At 46.6% G+C, this 19,706-nt stretch overlaps 1 protein-coding gene across 2 annotated transcripts in view; it reads right to left on the minus strand.

Moving 5' to 3' along the window:
- Nucleotides 1-19,706, minus strand: part of CDS2 (CDP-diacylglycerol synthase 2) — a 57,139-nt gene that overhangs the window by 12,242 nt on the left and 25,191 nt on the right. For both annotated transcript variants that reach the window (XR_014514515.1, XM_083454106.1), the window contains exons 3-12: nucleotides 14,882-14,978; nucleotides 13,865-13,962; nucleotides 12,575-12,714; nucleotides 12,279-12,337; nucleotides 9,829-9,911; nucleotides 6,990-7,077; nucleotides 5,592-5,660; nucleotides 3,550-3,702; nucleotides 863-982; nucleotides 73-176 (exon numbers count right to left, since the gene is read on the minus strand). Coding sequence is in view for 1 of the 2 variants with exons in the window: in XM_083454106.1 (XP_083310232.1) it covers nucleotides 73-176; nucleotides 863-982; nucleotides 3,550-3,702; nucleotides 5,592-5,660; nucleotides 6,990-7,077; nucleotides 9,829-9,911; nucleotides 12,279-12,337; nucleotides 12,575-12,714; nucleotides 13,865-13,962; nucleotides 14,882-14,978 (1,011 nt within the window). In the remaining variant the exon portion in view is untranslated. The remainder of the gene's footprint in view (nucleotides 1-72; nucleotides 177-862; nucleotides 983-3,549; nucleotides 3,703-5,591; nucleotides 5,661-6,989; nucleotides 7,078-9,828; nucleotides 9,912-12,278; nucleotides 12,338-12,574; nucleotides 12,715-13,864; nucleotides 13,963-14,881; nucleotides 14,979-19,706) is intronic.

Below are 19,706 nucleotides of genomic sequence, written 5' to 3' on the forward strand. Positions count from 1 at the left end.
ATTGATGGTGCGACCCGCAAACAAACCAAACCAAACCAAACCAAACCAAACCAAACCATACCATCATCTCACCTGATAAAGCTTGCAATGTATACATTCACAAAGGTGGCCATCAAGTACTGGCAGTCGAACCGATCCATGATGCCTCCGTGCCCTGGGATGGTGTTGGCAAAGTCCTGCGCAATTGAGGGAGAAAAGTAGAGAGTGTGTATGCCCTGGCAGGTAGAGGGGATTCCTGATCCAAACCCACCTGCGCCCTCTTGACACCAGGAAACAGGGAGGAGGAAAAGATCATCACTAATTTCCAACCCCATCAGCCCCTACCAAACAAAGAATCTCTCAGTCTGTTCACACCCCATTGGAAGTTATGGAATCTAAATTGTTTCACTTCTTGTTTTCTAACCCAGACTTTAAGGAGAAGGATTTCTGTTTTTGAAATCAAGCTCCTACATTTTATATAAACATCTGATTTTTTTATAGAAAAACCCCCTGTAAATTTACATATACAGCAAAAACGGTTTTAAGTTTTGTAAACTGTACATTTTATCACTGCAAGACATTTTGATATGTAGATAATAAAAGTGGGGTATAATATAATATCTAGATAACTATTCCATTAGAGTTTTAATTACTTTAAAAATAATATTTTACATGTTTTTAGCTTTTTTGTACTTTATCTGTGTTGTTTTAATCTGTGTAAGCTGCCTTGAGTCCCCGTCTGGGGAAAAGGCAGGATACAGAGAAATAAAACGATAACAAATATATTCCAGGGAACGTTTTATTAGAACTGAAGCGGGTTCGATAGACCTGCCATCCTGACCATGCTCTTTCAAGGCCACCTCCCTTTCCAGCTGTGCCATACCTTGATCTTGAAAGCTCTTTTAAATCCGCTGGCAAAAAACCCTCCGAAGGGACCGATGAGGGAGGCGAAAGTCGAGAGTGCAATGCTGTGGATCTGGAAGGGGTACATCCGAACTGTTTTCTGGAGAAAGGAGAAGGGGGCGGGGGGCATTGTCAGTTGAAGAAGCTCTGCCACGCCAGAACCTCACACCGGTGGGTAGGTGAGCTGGAAAACGGCTCTGCAAATCTTACAACTGACTTTCAATTGAAATTCTTTACTGTCACTTGCACAACTTGTATACAGTGAGATTACACAAGCAACCCCCACTCAGCTCTCTTAGTCTTAATTTCCCTCGTTTACACACCCACCAAACCCGAAAGTCAGTTGCCCTGTTGTTATCTTTTCATTCAGCAGCCTAACAGCCCATGGATAGAAGCTGTTCTTTACCCTGTTGGTGCGACTAATCAGGCTTCTATATCTTCTGCCTGAGGGCAGGAGATCAAGAAAGTGCCGGCCAGGGTGTGAATCATCCCTGAGAATTTTCCTCACTCTCTTGAGACAACGTTCTTCCGCTATTTCATCCAGCGGATTCACGGGACAGCCCATAATATCTTGTGCTGTATTCACCACCCTCTATAGGCACTTCCTATCAGATGATGTCAAACCAGTGTAAGAACGTAAGGACAGCCTATCTAGTCCAGCATCCTGTTCTCATCAGCCAGTTACCCTGCATGCAGGATTCAAGCACAACAACACTCTTTCCTTCCTGCGATATCCAGCAACAGGAATTCAGAAGCATGAGCAGAGCACTCTCCTAAAAGAATTTGCCTAGTCCTCTTTGAAAGCTACCCAAGTTTGTTGGCGTCAGTGTCTCCTGCGGAAGGGAGTTCCCTAGTTTAACAATGCGTGCAGAAACATTTTCCTTCATCTGTACTGAATCACCCAACATTCAGCTTCCTTGAGTGTCCACAAGTTCAGCAGAATTGTTCTTTTTTTCTGGACTGTACCATTTTTGGACTGCAATTGAGTATATATATATACTCCCCACAAATCCTTTCCCCCCGCACACATCCCCTTCCCACAACATCAGCACCTAGCAAAACGCAGAGGCACAACATTTCTCTCAAACGTCCTCATTTTCTCAACAAAGGAGCTTGCTTTTGTAGGGTAGATTCAGACCGTCCCTCACTTGCCCTGGTACAGTCCGGGGAAAGATGCTTGATTCTGCTGAATGTATAAGCTGGTAGTCGTCAATCATCGCACACACCCGCTTTAGTAAAACAGTGTGGCACAATGGTTAGGTTGTTGAACTAGGACCTTGTAGACCAGCGTTCAAATCCTCACTTGGCCATAAAGTTCAGGGGTCCATCATTGCCTCTCAGCCTATCCTGCCTCAGAGGTGTGGGATGCGAAACTCAAGAGCAGTAAAGTACAACATTCCTAGAGTGAACATGTTTACAGATGGGGAGGAATGTTTCTCCAGCCAGCAGGCAAACTTCCTGTTTCCTTCTGGGCTGGGACAGACCTCCTCTGCATGTGACTAGAGGTGGGTGTGGCCTCACCTGTGCAGGTAACAACAAAAGCACAGGGCAGGGCAGCCATCTCTCTCTTTTTGACTACATGCATCAAAGAAGCAACATCTGCTTAGCCAAAGATGTTCTCTTGGCTTCCAGCCAAGAGAGGACAAAAGGACTGTCTCCTTATGAGATAGTTTCCAGGTGTATGTTACTTTTCTAAGCTAAGTCTGCCTTCTGGGATCTGATTGTGAACAGAATGTGAGTAAACTCTTTTTATACTTTTATAGAAGACTGTGTTGTGTCTTATCTTTTATGAGGGAATAAGGGGGAAATACCAGAACAGTTATTATAGAGGCTTTAGCGAGCCTGAGCAAACGCATCCGCTCCAAGTTTAAAAAAGGGGAATGTTACTCTGCTAAATTCTGGAACTTGTTAACACAAGTTGGAAAAGGATATAATCAAACAAAATATCCTCTCCTGCATCCCTGAACATCCCCACAAGAGGGTTGCTGTGCGAAGAAGAAGAGTCACCTTGAGCTTCCTGGAGAAAAATGTGATTTTTGCTCTATAAGACTCACTTTTTCCCTCCTAAAAAGTAGGGGGAAATGTGTGTGCGTCTTATGGAGCGAATGCAGGCTGTGCAGCTATCCCAGAAGCCAGAACAGCAAGAGGGATTGCTGCTTTCACTGCGCAGCGATCCCTTTTGCTGTTCTGACTTCTGAGATTCTGAATGTGTTTTTTTTTCTTGTTTTCCTCCTCCAAAAAACTAGGTGCGTCTTGTGGTCTGGTGCGTCTTATAGAGCGAAAAATACGGGTAAATGAACTAATGATAATAAAAGAAATCATGCACCAGCACATAGATGTCAACTATGGAACTCTCCCCCACAAGTGGCAGCGATGGCTACTAACCTAGATGGCTTTAAAAGAGAGTTGGACAGATTCATGGGCGAGAGGGCTATCAATGACTACTAGGCTAGGATGCTGGAACCAGCAATGCTTCTGAGTACCAGTTGCTGGAAAACGCAGGAGGGGAAGAGGGCCCTTGTGCTCAGGGGTCCTGGCTTATAGGTATCTGGTTGGCCACCCTGAGAACAAGATGCTGGACAGGCTGGGCTCTTGGCCTGACCCAGCAAGCTCTCCTTATGTTCTCAGAAGTTTTCCAAACCTGAACGCTCCCACCTGGATGCCTACCCAGCCGACGACAGACTGGAAAACCAAGGGGATGTTGTATTCATGCAGCTGGAAGAGCTCTGGGGGCTCACAGTCCACAGTGAAGCTGTTGGTGTCGTTGTTAAACTCCACGGGGCACACGAAGCATCTGTATCCAGACATCACATACGACAGCTGGGTTGGGGGGGGGAGCGGAGAGGGAAACGGAAGAGGCAAAAGGTCAATCACTGCCAAGGAACTCTGATATGAATCACAGCAGAGTTGGAAGGGCCATCTAGTCCAAGCGCCTGTAAGCAGGAATGAGAGCTAGAGAATCCCTGGCAGCTGGCCTGTGAGGTGTGTCCCAGAGCTTACAGGGTTAATAGCTCAAGGGAAATGACATCACGTACGAATGTGAACTTACTTTCACTTTCTGTTTTGGCTGCAAAGGAGCGGCAACGTGTCATCGCTCTCTCCTGGCTGACTTACTGTTTTGCTGCTGTACGTTAAAGCTTCGTAGAATAGAAGAAGATGTGTAAGAGTTTTACTGCCGTGATGCTAAATCCGTACACACAGGCACACTGCTGCCGAAGAAACTCTGCCGCAGCCGGGAGAAGCGGAATGACTCAGCACCGCACAACGAAAGCGTGCCGAGCGCCATTGCATTTCCTGAAGAAGATGGGTCCGACAGTCAGAACAGACAAGTCGGTTCCCGGTTTCACTGAACATGGCCATCGGACCTCTGTTTGAAAACTTCCAGTGAATCAGAGTCCACCAGCAACCAATGAAGTCTGTTCCACTGTCAAATCACTCTTCCAAGCAGAATACAGTGGTACCTCGGGTTAAGTACTTAATTCGTTCCGGAGGTCCGTTCTTAACCTGAAACTGTTCTTAACCTGAGGTACCATTTTAGCTAATGGGGCCTCCCGCTGCCACTGCACGATTTCTGTTCTCATCCTGAAGCAAAGTTCTTAACCTGAAGCACTATTTCTGGGTTAGCGGAGTCTGTAACCTGAAGCGTCTCTAACCTGAAGTGTCTGTAACCCGAGGTACCACTGTATTCTTAAAGGTTATTTGAAATCTCCTTTCTTGTCATTTGAATCCACTGGTTCAGGACCTACGCTCTGGAGCAGCAGAAAACAAGCTTGCTCCGTCTTCCATGGGACAGCCCTTCAGATATTTATATTAAGTGGACCAGCTGCATGGCTAGTCCATGGGTAGGCAACCTAAGGCCCGGGGGCCAGATCCGGCCCAATCACCTTCTCAATCCGGCCCGCAGACGGTCCACAAATCAGTGTGTTTTTACATGAGTAGAATGTGTCCTTTTATTTAAAATGCATCTCTGGGTTATTTGTGGGGCATAGGAATTTGCTCCTTTTTCCTTTTCAAAATACAGGCTGTCCCCCGACAAGGACTGAGGGACAGTGGACCGGCCCCCTGCTGAAAAAGTTTGCTGACCCCTGGCTAGGAGCCTTGGGAACAAGACAGGACAGAAATGTGTGAATTCTTCTTATGCTTTGCCTACATTGCTTTCAGGCTCTGAACCCAAATATTATTGTTCTATTGGATAGCTACTTGGGTGTTTCAGTTCTGGATTCCTGAACTGAATTACTATTATTATCAAAATTGTTGCTCTTTTTTTTTTGCCACAGCAACTCCAAGTGACTTACAATATCTGAAGCAAAACAAGCACCACCTACATAAAAAATCCCACCCAGGCAAAAAGGCAATAGATTAGGTCGAAGAGGAAAGTTTTTGCCTGGCGCCAGTAGACCTGCTCCCCATGGGGAGAGCATTCCAGAAACGAGGAGCCACCACTATAAAGGCCCATTCTCGTGTCGCCACCCGCCAGGAGCACACGGAGAAGGGCCTCAGGTGATGATTGTAAATCCACAAAAGCAGGCTACCATTCAGAGAACTTCCTGGTGGGTTGACAGTGCTCTGTGGGGCAGGTCTGTTGCCCTCAACAGGCCCCAGACTTCCACCATCCATCTCCATCAGGCAGCTCTATGGGTAACACTGCCTCTTGCTCCAAGGTCCAACACAACTTTTGTTCTTAACCAATAGGGAAAGAAGCAACTTACTAGCAGGCCAAACACCACGGTGGCAAAAAACCCTCCAATAAAGCCTTCCCAGGTCTTCTTTGGCGAGAGCTGCAGACACAGGAACAGGAAAGAAGGTTAAAAGGGAGGAGCTGCAGAAGCCACCAGAGTCTCCATGAACAAACTGGACGGGACAGAAGTCCCAAAACTAAGTTTTGTTTCCGAGCACGATTCAAAGTGTTGGTGCTGGCCTTTAAAGCCCTAAACGGCCTCGGCCCAGTATACCTGAAGGAGCATCTCCACCCCCATCGTTCAGCCCGGACACTGAGGTCCAGCACCGAGGGCCTTCTGGCGGTTCCCTCACTGTGAGAAGCCAAGTTACGAGAAACCAGGCAGAGGGCCTTCTCGGTAGTGGCACCCGCCCTGTGGAAGGCCCTCCCACCAGATGTCAAAGAGAACAGCAACTACCAGACTTTTAGAAGACATCTGAAGGCAGCCCTGTTTGGGAAGCTTTTAATGTTTGATGTCTTACGGTAGTTTAATACTTTTTTGGAAGCCGCCCAGAGTGGCTGGGGAAGCCCAGCCAGATGGACAGGGTATAAATAATAAATTATTATTAATATTAGTGTTGGGGAAGGGCCATAGGTCAGTGGCACATCTTGCAGACAGAAGGACCCAGGCTCCATCCACAGCATACCCAGGTAGGACTGGGAGAGTCTCCTGCCTGAAAGCCTGGAGAGCTGCTGCCAGCCAGTGCAGACAATACTGAACTAGATGGACCAATGGTCTGACGCAGTATAACGCAGCTCTCTACATTCCTGTGCTGCAGTGCACCTGCCAAACACACTCCACACACTCACACAGCACAATCAGGCTGGATGCCCTGGCACGCATTCAAACCCAATGCTGAAAACAGCTTTTCCTTAGAGTTGTTGGAAAAAGATTGGAAAAAAATTAAAGTATATTTACAGAAACACTGCAAAATTAATGAATGTTAGAAGAATGCTGGAATGAAGTTATATGGTTTTAGCAGAAATGTTATAAAGAATTAAGCAAAAATTGATTGCTAATGGGCCAAAGTGGAAAATTTAAAGTTAGATTGTGTTAAGATAAATTATACAACAAAAAATTGAGAAAGATGGAAAGGATTTGCTGAAATAGCTAATTGAACTAGAATACAAAAAAGGGAGGTGTGAGGAGGTCGATGAAACAAGTAAATGAAAGGTAAAGATATGGAAATATTGGATGTGTTTTTAAATGTTTTTGTTTTTCTTGTTGTTTTGATGTATTGTCTTTTTATGTTTTTGTTTTTGATGTATTGTTTGTTAATTTTTTATTGTTTTTTCTTTTCCTTTTTTTCCTGTAACTATTAAACTTCTAATAAATATTATTAATTTTTAAAAAATAGAGTTGTTCATCCATCTCGGGACCAGAACCGACCTTAATCAGCGGAGTGCGTCCAAAGAAGAAGCCGAACATGTAGGCCATGATGTCGTTGCAGATGACGCAGGAAATTGGGACGATAAACCTAGATAGCGGGGAAGGAAAAAAGACCTAGATAAGCCACTCAAAGGACCTGTCTGGATTGGAGAAAAACACACTTGACGACAGCAAGGGGCAGCAGCCCGCAGCTGTGGCTCAGATCTAGAGATCTCCTTGCCAGCAGGGAGTTCTAACTGCTAATTTAGAAATCGCACTCTGGAAGCCCGTCCCCTGATGGGTGGATGAATGCGTTCATTTGAACCAGCAGACGCCATTTCAATCAGCAAAACTCCCACTCCTAATAGTGCTTTCATGATTTCATTTTGTAGAAAGAACTCCTGACGCAAATTAAGGGCCCAGAGCTTCTCTCGAACCTCAGTTTAAATGAGAATTTATATGCTGGTAAGCAGATCTTTCGGCTTTCAGAAACCACAAGTACCATTCAAGTGTATGGATTTTCACACCCCTCCCCTCGGTTATTTTCAAAGATATTAGCTGCCAAAGCTAGATTTTGCTTTTCTGTGCTAAACACGTCTCTGCATTCTGTGCTAAAATTTACATCATGGTTCCGAGAAATATTTGGATAGTTATCATTATCATTCAGGGACTAACTATACATGATGCTAAAAGCTACAGCTGGAAGCTTCTATTTGCCCTGAAAGGAAATTTCCTGCTAGCGTCCAGAGGGATTTTCCCCAACCCCTGCAAATACTAGTTTTGTGGGAAGATTTTTCTCCAGGTCTACTGCAGGGAGGATATTGTTAAATTCTCTCTCCATGTTTGCTGCAATCCCAATGTTTATTAGCTTGCCTTCCCAACCCCCTTGTTGATGCATTTTTTTAAGGTTGGCATTTCTGAATGTCATGCCTAGTTTAGCCTTTAGTTGCTATGTTTTCACTTAAAGGGTGTGAAGATTGGTTTGATCTGCAAAAAATAAAAATAAAAACAGATAATCCTGCCAGCGGCTGCATTTGCTATGCTGATTGACAAGCTACGCTAAATGTATTTTGATAGCCATGTTACTTAAAAAGGTAAAGGTACCCCTGCCCGTACGGGCCAGTCATGTCCGACTCTAGGGTTGCGTGCTCATCTCGCTCTAGAGGCCGTGAGCCGGCGCCGTCCAAGGACACTTCCGGGTCACGTGGCCAGCGTGACGAAGCTGCACTGGCGAGCCAGCACGAGCGCCGCACACGGAAATGCCGTTTACCTTCCCGCTATAAAGCGGTACCTATTTATCTACTTGTACTTAGGGGTGCTTTTGAACTGCTAGGTGGGCAGGAGCTGGGACTGAGCAACGAGAGCTCACCCTGCCGCGGGGATTCAAACCGCCGACCATACGATTGGCAAGTCCTAGGCACTGAGGTTTTACCCACAGCGCCACCCGCGTCCATGTTACTTGCTAAGTGCCAAAAACCATCCTTATCCTCTGGACAAATGGAATTACAATTAATGCAAAAGTGAGAGCCAGCTGAAAAGACACTGGTTGTGGGAACCTTGGTGTGTTCTCATTTCATACTGGCATGGTTTGAATGGTTATTAATTGTTCTGGCACCTGGCAAAATGAGAGTGATCTCCCTCCAACTATGAGTGTTTCACTCAGAGATAGCCGTTAGGAGAGGTTAGCCAATGGATTTATTTGGGGTGGGGATTCCTGCTATGCTGAATTATCCCAGAAGATAATCTGGAGAAGATGGGACACATGGACCAGGTCTCACATTAGGTGACGGCACTCATTGCCATTTGGGCTTCTCCTAGCTGGACTGAGTTGGAGTAGTAGACCGTGGGCCCCAAGAGGGTCTTGCAGTTTTTAAAACATCTGGTGGCTTCATTTAGGCCACCACACTTGCAATTTGTTAGGAAACGGAGTAGGCAGCCTGTCCTGGATGGGGTTAAAGGTAAAGGGACCTCTGACCATTAGGTCCAGTCATAGCCGATTCTGGGGTTGCGGTGCTCATCTCGCTTTATTGGCCGAGGGAGCCGGAGTACAGCTTCCGGGCCGTGTGGCCAGTATGACTAAGCCGCTTCTGGCGAACCAGAGCAGTGCACGGAAACGCTGTTTACCTTCCCGCCAGAGTGGTACCTATTTATCTACTTGCACTTTGATGTGCTTTCAAACTGCTAGGTTGGCAGGAGCAGGGACCGAGCAACGGGAGCTCACCCCATCACGGGGATTCGAACTGCCAACCTTCTGACTGGCAAGCCCTAGGCTCTGTCGTTTAACCCACAGCGCCACCTGCGTCCATGTCCTGGATGGGGTTGCACTCCCCTAAAAGAGCAGGTGTGCAGCCTGAGGACAGAAATGATGGAGACCATACAATTCAGGTTGCAAGGGCATTTTCAGACAAGAAGCTTTAGTCGCTTCTGGGCCTCTAGTGCGCTACTGATTCAGAACCGGTCTTATGCTGGCCTTACAAATCAGATTGAAGCAAGAGCTGAACTTTAAGCTTCATGCAGGAAAATGCCCGAAGCATACCTGCTTTTTTGCTGAGCAGAGAGCAGTTCCCGTGCAAGGCCCACCGAGTGGCTGCCTCATATTTAGAGAGAGCACATGCATGCACAGCAAAGCTGACTGGGATTCCTCCTTTTTGCCTGGTTAATGCCAGGAAAACTCCCCCCAAATCTCATCATGCCAACCCAAACAGTTGCCCCAAGGCAAGAGCCAGCGGCCCATTGATTCCTGCTCCTGCTAATGATGCCCCATGCAAGAGGCCTGTCCCCATGCTATGTTCTTTGTCCTTCAAGGCAGCCCGGCGGCCTGCGCTACACAGCAGAAAGTCAGTAAGCAGCACCAACTCACCAGATCATTCCTTCAAACAGGTTGTGAATGATGAGGTGGGACTGGGTGACAACTATTAGCAAAGTCACATGGGTCCAGCCAAACTGGAAAGAAAGAACAGCATGCAATCCAGTTTTCAGGGGGCAAAAAAACAACGTTTCTCAAAAACACACACCAAAATGCTGATGAGAGAGAGAGAGAGAAGATCAGGGAATTTGCCACGTTCCACAATGATAGGCACAGCGTTAGAAAAAGACCACACACACACACGGCTGCTTGACTCTAGTCTGGAATCGAGGGAGCCCACTTCCAAAACTGCTCAGCGCTTCCCAAGAGGCCCACTGTCCATGCCTTCCTTGGAAACAAAACAAAAAACCAAAGGTCTACCCACCATTCGTTCTCCCATGCAGACCAGATCCAGATATTTCTGCATCCTCAGCAATTCAGCTGCTGAGAGAGGCCTCCTTTTGAACTGAGCAAAGGCGAGGTCCAGAGTTCTTGTTGGACCGCCCCCCCCATCATCCCCAGCCAGCATGGCAAGTGACCAGGGATGATGGGAGCTGGAGTCCAGCAACATCTGGGGGAGACACCGCCAGAGCAGCGTTGGCTCTGCCCACTGAATCCTCCCACGCAACCTGAGACATGGGCAAAGCACTCCGTAGCCCCTTCCTCTCCAGCAGAGGCCCAGGGAGGGTCTCCCCTTTAGCTGCTCACAGCCGTGGCCTGACCAAAGCTACAGTAATAGCTTACAGAAGTGGGAACCTTAGCTGCCCCTTCACAGCCTTGTACATTGTGTATTATTAATCTAGTTATAAAAACATGTGTGTGCCTCTGTGGCATTAAAAAAAAATCAACACAGTTTACAGTGGTACCTCAGTTTATGAACTTAATCCGTTCCGGAAGCCTGTTCTTAAACCAAACCCGTTCTTAAACCGAGGCGCACTTTCCCTAATGAGGCCTCCCGCCACCAGTGCCCTTCCACCGTTCGGATTCCGTTCTTAGACTGAGGTAAAGTTCTCAAACCAAGACACCATTTCCGGATTTGCGGCGTTTGTAAATCAAATCGTTCTTAAGCCGGACTGTTCTTAAACCGATGTACCACTGTACGGCAATAAAAACACAAAACTGTTTAATAAAAATCATTAAAAAATTTAAAACAGACACCAATAAACCCATTGCAGAATGATTTATTCTTAATTGCCTACAAAGGCCTCGCAGAATAGAAAACTTTTCTGCGGGCGTTCAAAAATTGGCACAGGAGGCGCCTGCTATATCTCTAGTGGCAGAGAGTTCCACAGGACTAGGCCGGTGACACTAAAGGCTCAGTTCCTTGCTGTTGTCAAATGAGCCTCACCAACACGGGGAATGACCAGCGATGATCTTGGTGATCAAGCTGGGATATGAGGATTCAGAGGGTTCCTGAGGTACTCTGGGCCTAAGTTGTTACGGGCTTTGTAGATTAATACAAGGACTGTGAACCTGGCTCAGCAGTAGATGGGCAGCCAGTGAAGATGCTTCAACCAGGGTCTCGCATGTTATTGGCCAGAAGCTGCGATCAGCAGCCTAGCCACTGCATTCTGCATCGCCTGGAGCTTTCAAACAAGACCCAAGAGAAGCCCCTCAAAGAGCACGTTGCAGTAATCCAGCCCCGAAATTACCGAGGCATGGACTACATTCATAATTTGGGCACTGGGGTGGTCATCTTCAAGCCTGAGTTTACCTGGAAACTCATGTTTAATTAATTCATGCTTAATCCATTTGTGCATTAGCATACATTTTCAGGTGTTTAAGAAGATTTAAAGGTAAAGGGACCCCCGACGACTCTGGGGTTGCGGCACTCATCTCGCTTTATTGGCCGCGGGAGCCGGCATACAGCTTCCGGGTCATGTGGCCAGCATGACTAAACCACTTCTGGCAAACCAGAGCAACACATGGAAACGCCGTTTACCTTCCCGCCGGAGCGGTACCTATTTATCTACTTGCACTTTGATGTGCTTTCGAACTGCTAGGTTGGCAGGAGCAGGGACCGAGCAACGGGAGCTCACCCCGTCGCGGGGATTCGAACCCCCGACCTTCTGATCGGCAAGTCCTAGGCTCTGTGGTTTAACCCACAACGCCACCCGCGTCCCTCTTAAGATGATCTAGGTTATTGCAAAATAAACTTTTAAGACTGGCAGGAGTTGTGGGCCTCCCCATTCTTCCATCCGTTGTTCACACACAAAGGAAATACATAAAGTGTTTTAAGGAATACAAAAAAAGAAAAAAGCATTCTTCAAGCTGGTACCCTCCAATGGCCACGCTGGTAAGGGCTGATGGGAGTTGTAGTCAAAACATCTGGAGGGCATCTGGTTGGGGAAGGCCAGTCAAAGGCAAGATAAGAACAGCCTGCTCCTTTTCATCTCTCTCTCTCTGTCTCTCTCTCTCTCTCCCTTCACAAGCTATTATCTCTGAAAAGAGAAAATCTCTCTTACCATGTAGAATTGGAGTCGATAGTGCTTTTTGACGAGGCTCAGAACAAACATGCAGAAGCCTAGCAGAAACAGAGAAATTAATTAAATGAGAACCTGGTGTTTCTCCCCTTCAGTACATCCTGGCCAATCACAGGGTTGGCCTCAGACCAAGTGGGCGATTGGGCTAGACTGTGTTTCTATCAAAACAACGAGAAAAGGACACCGTGTCTCCATATTGCCGCCTGGCTCCAGGAATCCTTGAAGAACCCACTTCAAGTGCCATTAAGTCCCGAATGTGAGACTAGAGTCCCGCTTACCTGTTAAGTAGAGGGCAAAGGAAATGAAGCGGTGATATTTGCTGAGGATCCTCAAGGGCTCCTCCCTCTGGACCAAAGTGAAGAAATAATCCGTCACAGTCTCCCCATAAAAGAAGTAGTTCACACAGAGCAGGAAGTACCTGAAAGAATATACGTCATCTTTTTCAGAGAGGCTGCTAAGGCTTCTTTCATGAGAAATACTTCAACCAAATTGGGAAAGTCTTCCTCAACCGGTTGAATGAGCTGATCAAGCTGCAAATCGAATCCTGGTGTTGGAAAACACAGGAGCCTTGATTTATATTGGTTCCTTTTTTCTTATTGTTTACTGTTTGCTTTCTATATGGCATGATGCACTGCCCTGCACTGTTGGGTAACAGTCTTAAAGGAAAACGTTAACATCAGCAGCCACCTTGAGCTGTTTAGAAGAATAGAGCTGCGTAGAGATATCCTCATGGAAAAAAAGGAAACCAGACTTCTTCTAGAGCTTAACAAACAAACAAGATGAACTTTAACAGGGAGAAATGTAAAGTATTGCACTTGGGCAAAAAAAATGAGAGGCACAAATACAAGATGGGTGACACCTGGCTTGAGAGCAGTACATGTGAAAAGGATCTAGGAGTCTTGGTTGACCACAAACTTGACATGAGCCAACAGTGTGACGCGGCAACTAAAAAAGCCAATGCAATTCTGGGCTACATCAATAGGAGTATAGCATCTAGATCAAGGGAAGTAATAGTGCCACTGTATTCTGCTGTGGTCAGACCCCACCTGGAGTACTGTGTCCAGTTCTGGGCACCACAGTTCAAGAAGGACACTGACAAACTGGAACGTGTCCAGAGGAGGGCAACCAAAAAGGTCAGAGGCCTGGAAACGATGCCTTACGAGGAACGGCTAAGGGAGCTGGGCATGTTTAGCCTGGAGAAGAGGAGGTTAAGGGGTGATATGATAGCCATGTTCAAATATATAAAAGGATGTCACATAGAGGAGGGAGAAATGTTGTTTTCTGCTGCTCCAGAGAAGCAGACATGGCGCAATGGATCCAAACTACAAGAAAGAAGATTCCACCTAAACATTAGGAAGAGCTGTTCGACAGTGGGATTTGCTGCCAAGGAGTGTGGTGGAGTCTCCTTCTTTGGAGGTCTTTAAGCAGAGGCTTGACAACCACATGTCAGGAGTGCTCTGATGGTGTTTCCTGCTTGGCAGGGGGTTGGACTCGATGGCCCTTGTGGTCTCTTCCAACTCTATGATTCTATGATTCTATGAAGTAGCACAAAATCTGATTCCACTTACCAACTCAGGGTTCTGAACCAGGGCAGTTCGTAGGAGTGATAGACGTTGTAACCGATGGTGATAATCTCCTGGAAGCACTTGATCTGCACACACATCACCTAGGAGACAGACAGACAGACAGCAGCAGAGGACTTTGGGGTCTCAAATTTCCTAAGTGCCCTGTACGACACCAAATTTGGCACTCACATACAACTTCTATTCTACATCATAGTTGTGGTGCCCCTGAGACTCTGCACCCAGTGCGACCAAACCAGTCATGTTCCCCTAAATCTGCTTTTGCAGACAGACAGACAGACAGACAGACAGACAGCAGGTGGGCATGAGTTTTGATAAATTCCTGGGCCACTTCAAGAGAACAATAAGCATTCTTGCATTTTTTTTTATTTTTTTTTTGTATTTATATACAGTGGTGCCTCGCAAGACGAAATTAATTCGTTGCGCGAGTCTCTTCGTCTAGCGGTTTTTTCGTCTTGCGAAGCAACCCTATTAGCGGCTTAGTGGATTAGCGCTATTAGCGGTTTAGCGGCTATTAAAGGCTTAGCGGCTTAGCTGCTAAAAGGCTATTAGCGGTTTAGCGGCTTAGAAAAAGGGGGTGGGGAGCGAAAAAAAATCTCAAGACTCGCAAGACATTTTCGTCTTGCGAAGCAAGCCCATAGGGAAATTCGTCCTGCTAAGCGCATCGAAAAACGGAAAACCCTTTCGTCTAGCGGGTTTTCCGTCTTGCGAGGCATTCGTCTTGCGGGGCACCACTGTATTACATTTATATCCCACGTTGTTCTCCAAGGAGCTCAGTGGATGGCTGTCTGCTTGTGGAATTATCTCCCCAAGGAGTCTTGCCGGGAGCCTTCAGGACATAGTTTTAGGCACCAGGCAACCACATTCCTTTTTCCCCATGGCCTTTTAAACTCGTGAGGAGGTGGAATCTAGCCCTGCTTTCTGGCAAGAGGAAGCCATTCCCGAACCCCCCAGGCCTCCATTGGGAAAAGATCAGATTCCGGAAAGACCACAAAGACTTACAATCATCATCAAGACCATGGGTCCCAGGTAGATGATGATGAAGAAAAAGACGATCATGGCCAGAGTCAGGATGCCTCTCACCCACCAGTTCTTCCATCTGCAGAGGAAGGAAAGCATCAAAAGAGATCAGGGATTCCTTGGCTGTGACTCTTGCATGTAGGGGGTTGGACTAGATTGGTACGTCTCCAACTCAACAACCACTTGAGTCCAAGGTGGATAAAAACCAATGATTTAAAAATAAAATAAAATTGGATTTTTAAAATAAAATGCTTTTGGATGAAAAATCTTTCTAAACATATTTTTCTATTTATTTATTTATTTTAATTATATTTTGTACCAACAACCGAAACACAAACAGTGAAACCTCCCAGGCGGGTGATGCATTGGGTATACATATTCAGTAATATACATATTCAATAATATTCAATTATAACATGTTCAAATCAACCATAGGTACATTTCTATATACCTTAACACTCCTCCCTCCTAAATAAACAGGGGTTTATTTAACTTTTTACATTTTAATTGCCCCAAATTGTTCAAACCTACCCAAATAATTCAGTATCTTCTCAGACCAATCCTCCTCTTTCTCACTGACCTTAAACCCTTTCATTCTATGTATCTTCACAGTTAGGTGTTCCAAAATTATAATAATATATAATAATATACCGATAATATATAATAATATACAAATGGAGGATAAAACTGAGTAATATTAATATTATAATTTTCTATTTAAGTTACATTATAGTCAAAAGGCTATTCGCCAGAAAATAAGGATTTGTTTAAAGTTTTTCATGTGTGCTAAAACTCAGTTTTTTATTTTAAAAAAATCATTTAACTACATCGGTTAACAAACATGAATACATATGCTATAACATTATTGTTTTAGTTAAATAAATTGTTTAAATTATTATCAAAGAAATGATTATTTTTCGCCTTCCAACAAAGTACAGCAGAAAAGTTGTCCAAATATAAACAATAATTTCATAATTATGTACCGTATTTTTCGCCCTATAGGACGCACCGTCCCATAAGGCGCACCTAGTTTTTTGGGGGGGAAATAAAGGAAAAAAATTATTTCCCCCCCAGGCGCGGGGTTGGGGAAGCCCGAGCTTCCCCCGACCCCAGCCCCCAAACAGGCAGCTCTCTGCAAGCCGTGGGAGCCCAGTGCTGGCTCCCGCTGCTAGCGGAGAGGTCCGCGAAGCCTGGACGCGCTGAGCTCAGCGCGCGCAGGCTTCGGCATGCAGGCACCTCTCCGCCAGCAGCGGGAGCGCTCCCGCTGCTAGCGGAGAGGTCCGCGAAGCCTGGGCGCGCTGAGCTCAGCGCGCGCAGGCTTCCGCATGCAGGCACCTCTCCGCCAGCAGTTTGCGGAGAGGTCCGCGAAGCCTGCATTCGCCCCATAGGACGCACCCAGATTTCCCCTTCATTTTTGGAGGGGAAAAAGTGCGTCCTATAGGGCGAAAAATACGGTATTTCTGATAATATAACAAAGCAGTAATTTTGGATATAGATGTAAAAACTAATCTGAAAATTTATTATTCCAAAAATGAAACCTTCATCTGGTTGTAAATGTTAAGAGAATGCCTGCAAGGTTGAACCTTTCTGTAAAAAAATATGATTTAAATCAAGTCTTACTATTGATTTAAATTGATATGATTTGATTTGAATCAAATCCACCCTGTTTGAGTCTATACGGAAGCTTGCAGGGGAAGAAACAGAAGCCCCGCTGTGGAAATTTACTCTTTGCAGAATCGGAAGATCCGCTCCCTGATGGCTTTCAAAGTTTTGGCACATTCTTAGCAAGGGCGAAAGGCAACTGCTATTTCTGGCACCAGGCTGCTTCCTGAGAGAACACGGGCCCCCATCCATTCTCCCTCGGGGGTCTCTTGGCAGAAGGTCACGCTCGCGACACTGCCAGAGAAACGGAGGCTTGCAGAAGCATAGCTGTCAACTTTTCCCTTTTCTTGCGAGGAATCCTATTCGAAATAGGGGAATTTCCCTTAAGAAAAGGGAAACGCTGACAGCTATGTGCAGAAGACGCCGTTGTGACACACAGGGCAACAGATGCCAAGACTGAAACACAACCCGAGGGCAGCGTAACGTAAGAACGTAACTAGAGTCTCCTGGATCAGGCCAATGGCCCACCTTGCTTAGCATCCTGTCCTCACAGATGCCCCAGACCCACAAGCAGGAATCCAGGCACAAAAGCAGCCCTCTCCCACCCTGTGGTTTGCAGTAACTGGTATTCAGAAGCCTTCCTGCCTCTGTGGAGACAGAGCACAGCCATTGTGGCTAGGAGCCAACGAGAGCATATAGAGAATAAATAGGACCACTGATCACTCACCTCCCACCCCCCAAAAAACTCTTCTTTTTTAAGGTGTCCTCCTTTTTATTTGGTTTGTATTTTTCTTGATATAGGTCTATACCTTTTTCATTCCTTTGGTGACTTTCCATATACAGTGGTGCCTCGCAAGACGAAAAGAATCCGTTCCGTGAGTCTCTTCGTCTAGCGGTTTTTTCGTCTTGCAAAGCAAGCCCATTAGCGGATTAGTGGATTGGCGCTATTAGCGGTTTAGCGGCTATTAGCGGCTATTAAAGGCTTAAGGGATTAGCGGATTAGCTGCTAAAAGGCTATTAGCAGCTTAGTGCCTTAGGAAAAGGGGGTGGGGAGCGGAAAAAAAACCCCAGGAATCGCAAGACATTTTCGTCTTGCGAAGCAAGCCCATAGCAAATTCGTCCTGCAAAGCACCTCCAAAACGGAAAACCCTTTCGTCTAGCGGGTTTTCCGTCTTGCGAGGCATTCGTCTTGCGGGGCACCACTGTACAGTGCAGTGGTACCTTGGGTTAAGAACTTAATTCGTTCCGGAGGTCCATTCTTAACCTGAAACTGTTCTTACCCTGAGGTACCACTTTAGCTAGTGGGGCCTCCCAGTGCCGCCGCACCACTACTGCACGGTTTCTGTTCTCATCCTGAAGCAAAGTTCTTAACCCGAGGTACTATTTCTGGGTTAGCGGAGTCTAACCTGAAGCGTATTTAACCTGAAGCATCTGTAACCCGAGGTGCCACTGTATGTGAGAAGCCAACTTCGTAATTTGTGTGTGGCATTCCTTTGGAATGAGATGATGAAAATGTAGCATTTAGTTTTGGGCTCACTATACCCCTTCCTGGGACGTGGGTGGCGCTGTGGGTTAAACCACAGAGCCTAGGACTTGCCGATCAGAAGGTCGGCAGTTCAAATCTCCGCGATGGGGTGAGCTCCCGTTGCTCGGTCCCTGCTCCTGCCAACCTAGCAGTTCGAAAGCACGTCGAAGTGCAAGTAGATAAATAGGTACCACTCCGGCGGGAAGGTAAACGGCGTTTCTGTGCGCTGCTCTGGTTTGCCAGAAGCGGCTTAGTCATGCTGGCCACATGACCCGGAAGCTGTACTCCGGCTCCCTCGGCCAATAAAGCGAGATGAGCACCGCAACCCCAGAATCGTCTGCGATGGGACCTAACGGTTAGGGGGTACCGTTGCCTTTTAATACCCCTTCCTATGCATTATTTCTTTATTGCCCTTTTTACCCTGCCTCTCCTCCAAGGAGCTCGAGGTGGCGTACAGTGGTGCCCCGCAAGACGAATGCCTCGCAAGACAGAAAACCCGCTAGACGAAAGGGTTTTCCGTTTTGGAGGTGCTTCACAGGACGAATTTCTCTATGGGCTTGCTTCGCAAGACGAAAATGTCTTGCAATTCCTGGGGGGGGGGTGTTTCCGCTCCCCACCCCCTTTTTCTAAGGCACTAAGCTGCCTTTTAGCAGCTAATCCGCTAATCCCTTAAGCCTTTAACAGCCGCTAATAGCCGCTAAACCGCTAATAGCGCTAATCCGCTAATGGGCTTGCTTCGCAAGACGAAAAAACCGCTAGACGAAGAGACTCACGGAACGGATTCTTTTCATCTTGCGAGGCACCACTGTATGTGGTTTTCCTCCTCTCCATTTAATCCCCACAACAACCCTGAGAGGTAGGTTAGACTGAGAGGCAGTGAGAGGCCCAAGATCAGGCAGTGAGAAGCCCAAGATCACCCAGTATCCTTCAGGGCTCAGTGGGGATTTGAACCCTGGTCTCTCAGGCCCTAGGCAGACACTCGAACCACTACATCACCCTGTGGCCTCCCTGAGGAAGCACCCCCCTCCATATGTATCATGCCTGCAACAAATCATATTTCTAACACCTGGAGTCCGTCCTCCTCAACCGCCTCCCTCAATGCAGGGATAAAGAAAGCCAAAAAATGTGGACAGCATCCTTGGAAAGCTGAGATGGACCACCTGTGCACATTTGCCAATGCTCTTTCCAGGCTGGTCAAGGCAGTCAAAGCTGGACAGTCCTAGGGAGAATTGGAAAATGCTTCTTCATGGGAGGGTCTACATGGGTAGACCGGATCCAGCCCAATCGCCTTCTCAATCCAGCCTGCAGACTGTCCGGGAACCAGTGTGTTTTTACATGAGTAGAATGTGTCCTTTTATTTAAAATGCATCTCTGGGTTATTTGTGGGGCATAGGAATTCGTTCATTTATTTATTTTTCAAAATATAGTCCGCCCCCCCCACAAGGTCTGAGGGAAAGTGGACCAGCCCCCTGCTGAAAAAGTTGGCTGACCCCAGGCTTAGGGCATGGGTAGGCAAACTAAGGTCTGGGGGCTGGATCCGGGCCAATCACCTTCTAAATCCGGCCCGCAGACGGTCCGGGAATCAGCATTTGAGTGGCTTTTATCTGCTGCCTCTGTCTGTTTGCATTTTAAATCAGCATGTTTTTGCATGAATAGAATGTGTCCTTTTATTTAAAATGC

This window comes from Podarcis tiliguerta (assembly GCF_965153285.1).
Source record: "Podarcis tiliguerta genome assembly, chromosome: 8".
In the NCBI taxonomy this organism is placed as follows: Eukaryota; Metazoa; Chordata; class Lepidosauria; order Squamata; family Lacertidae; genus Podarcis; species Podarcis tiliguerta.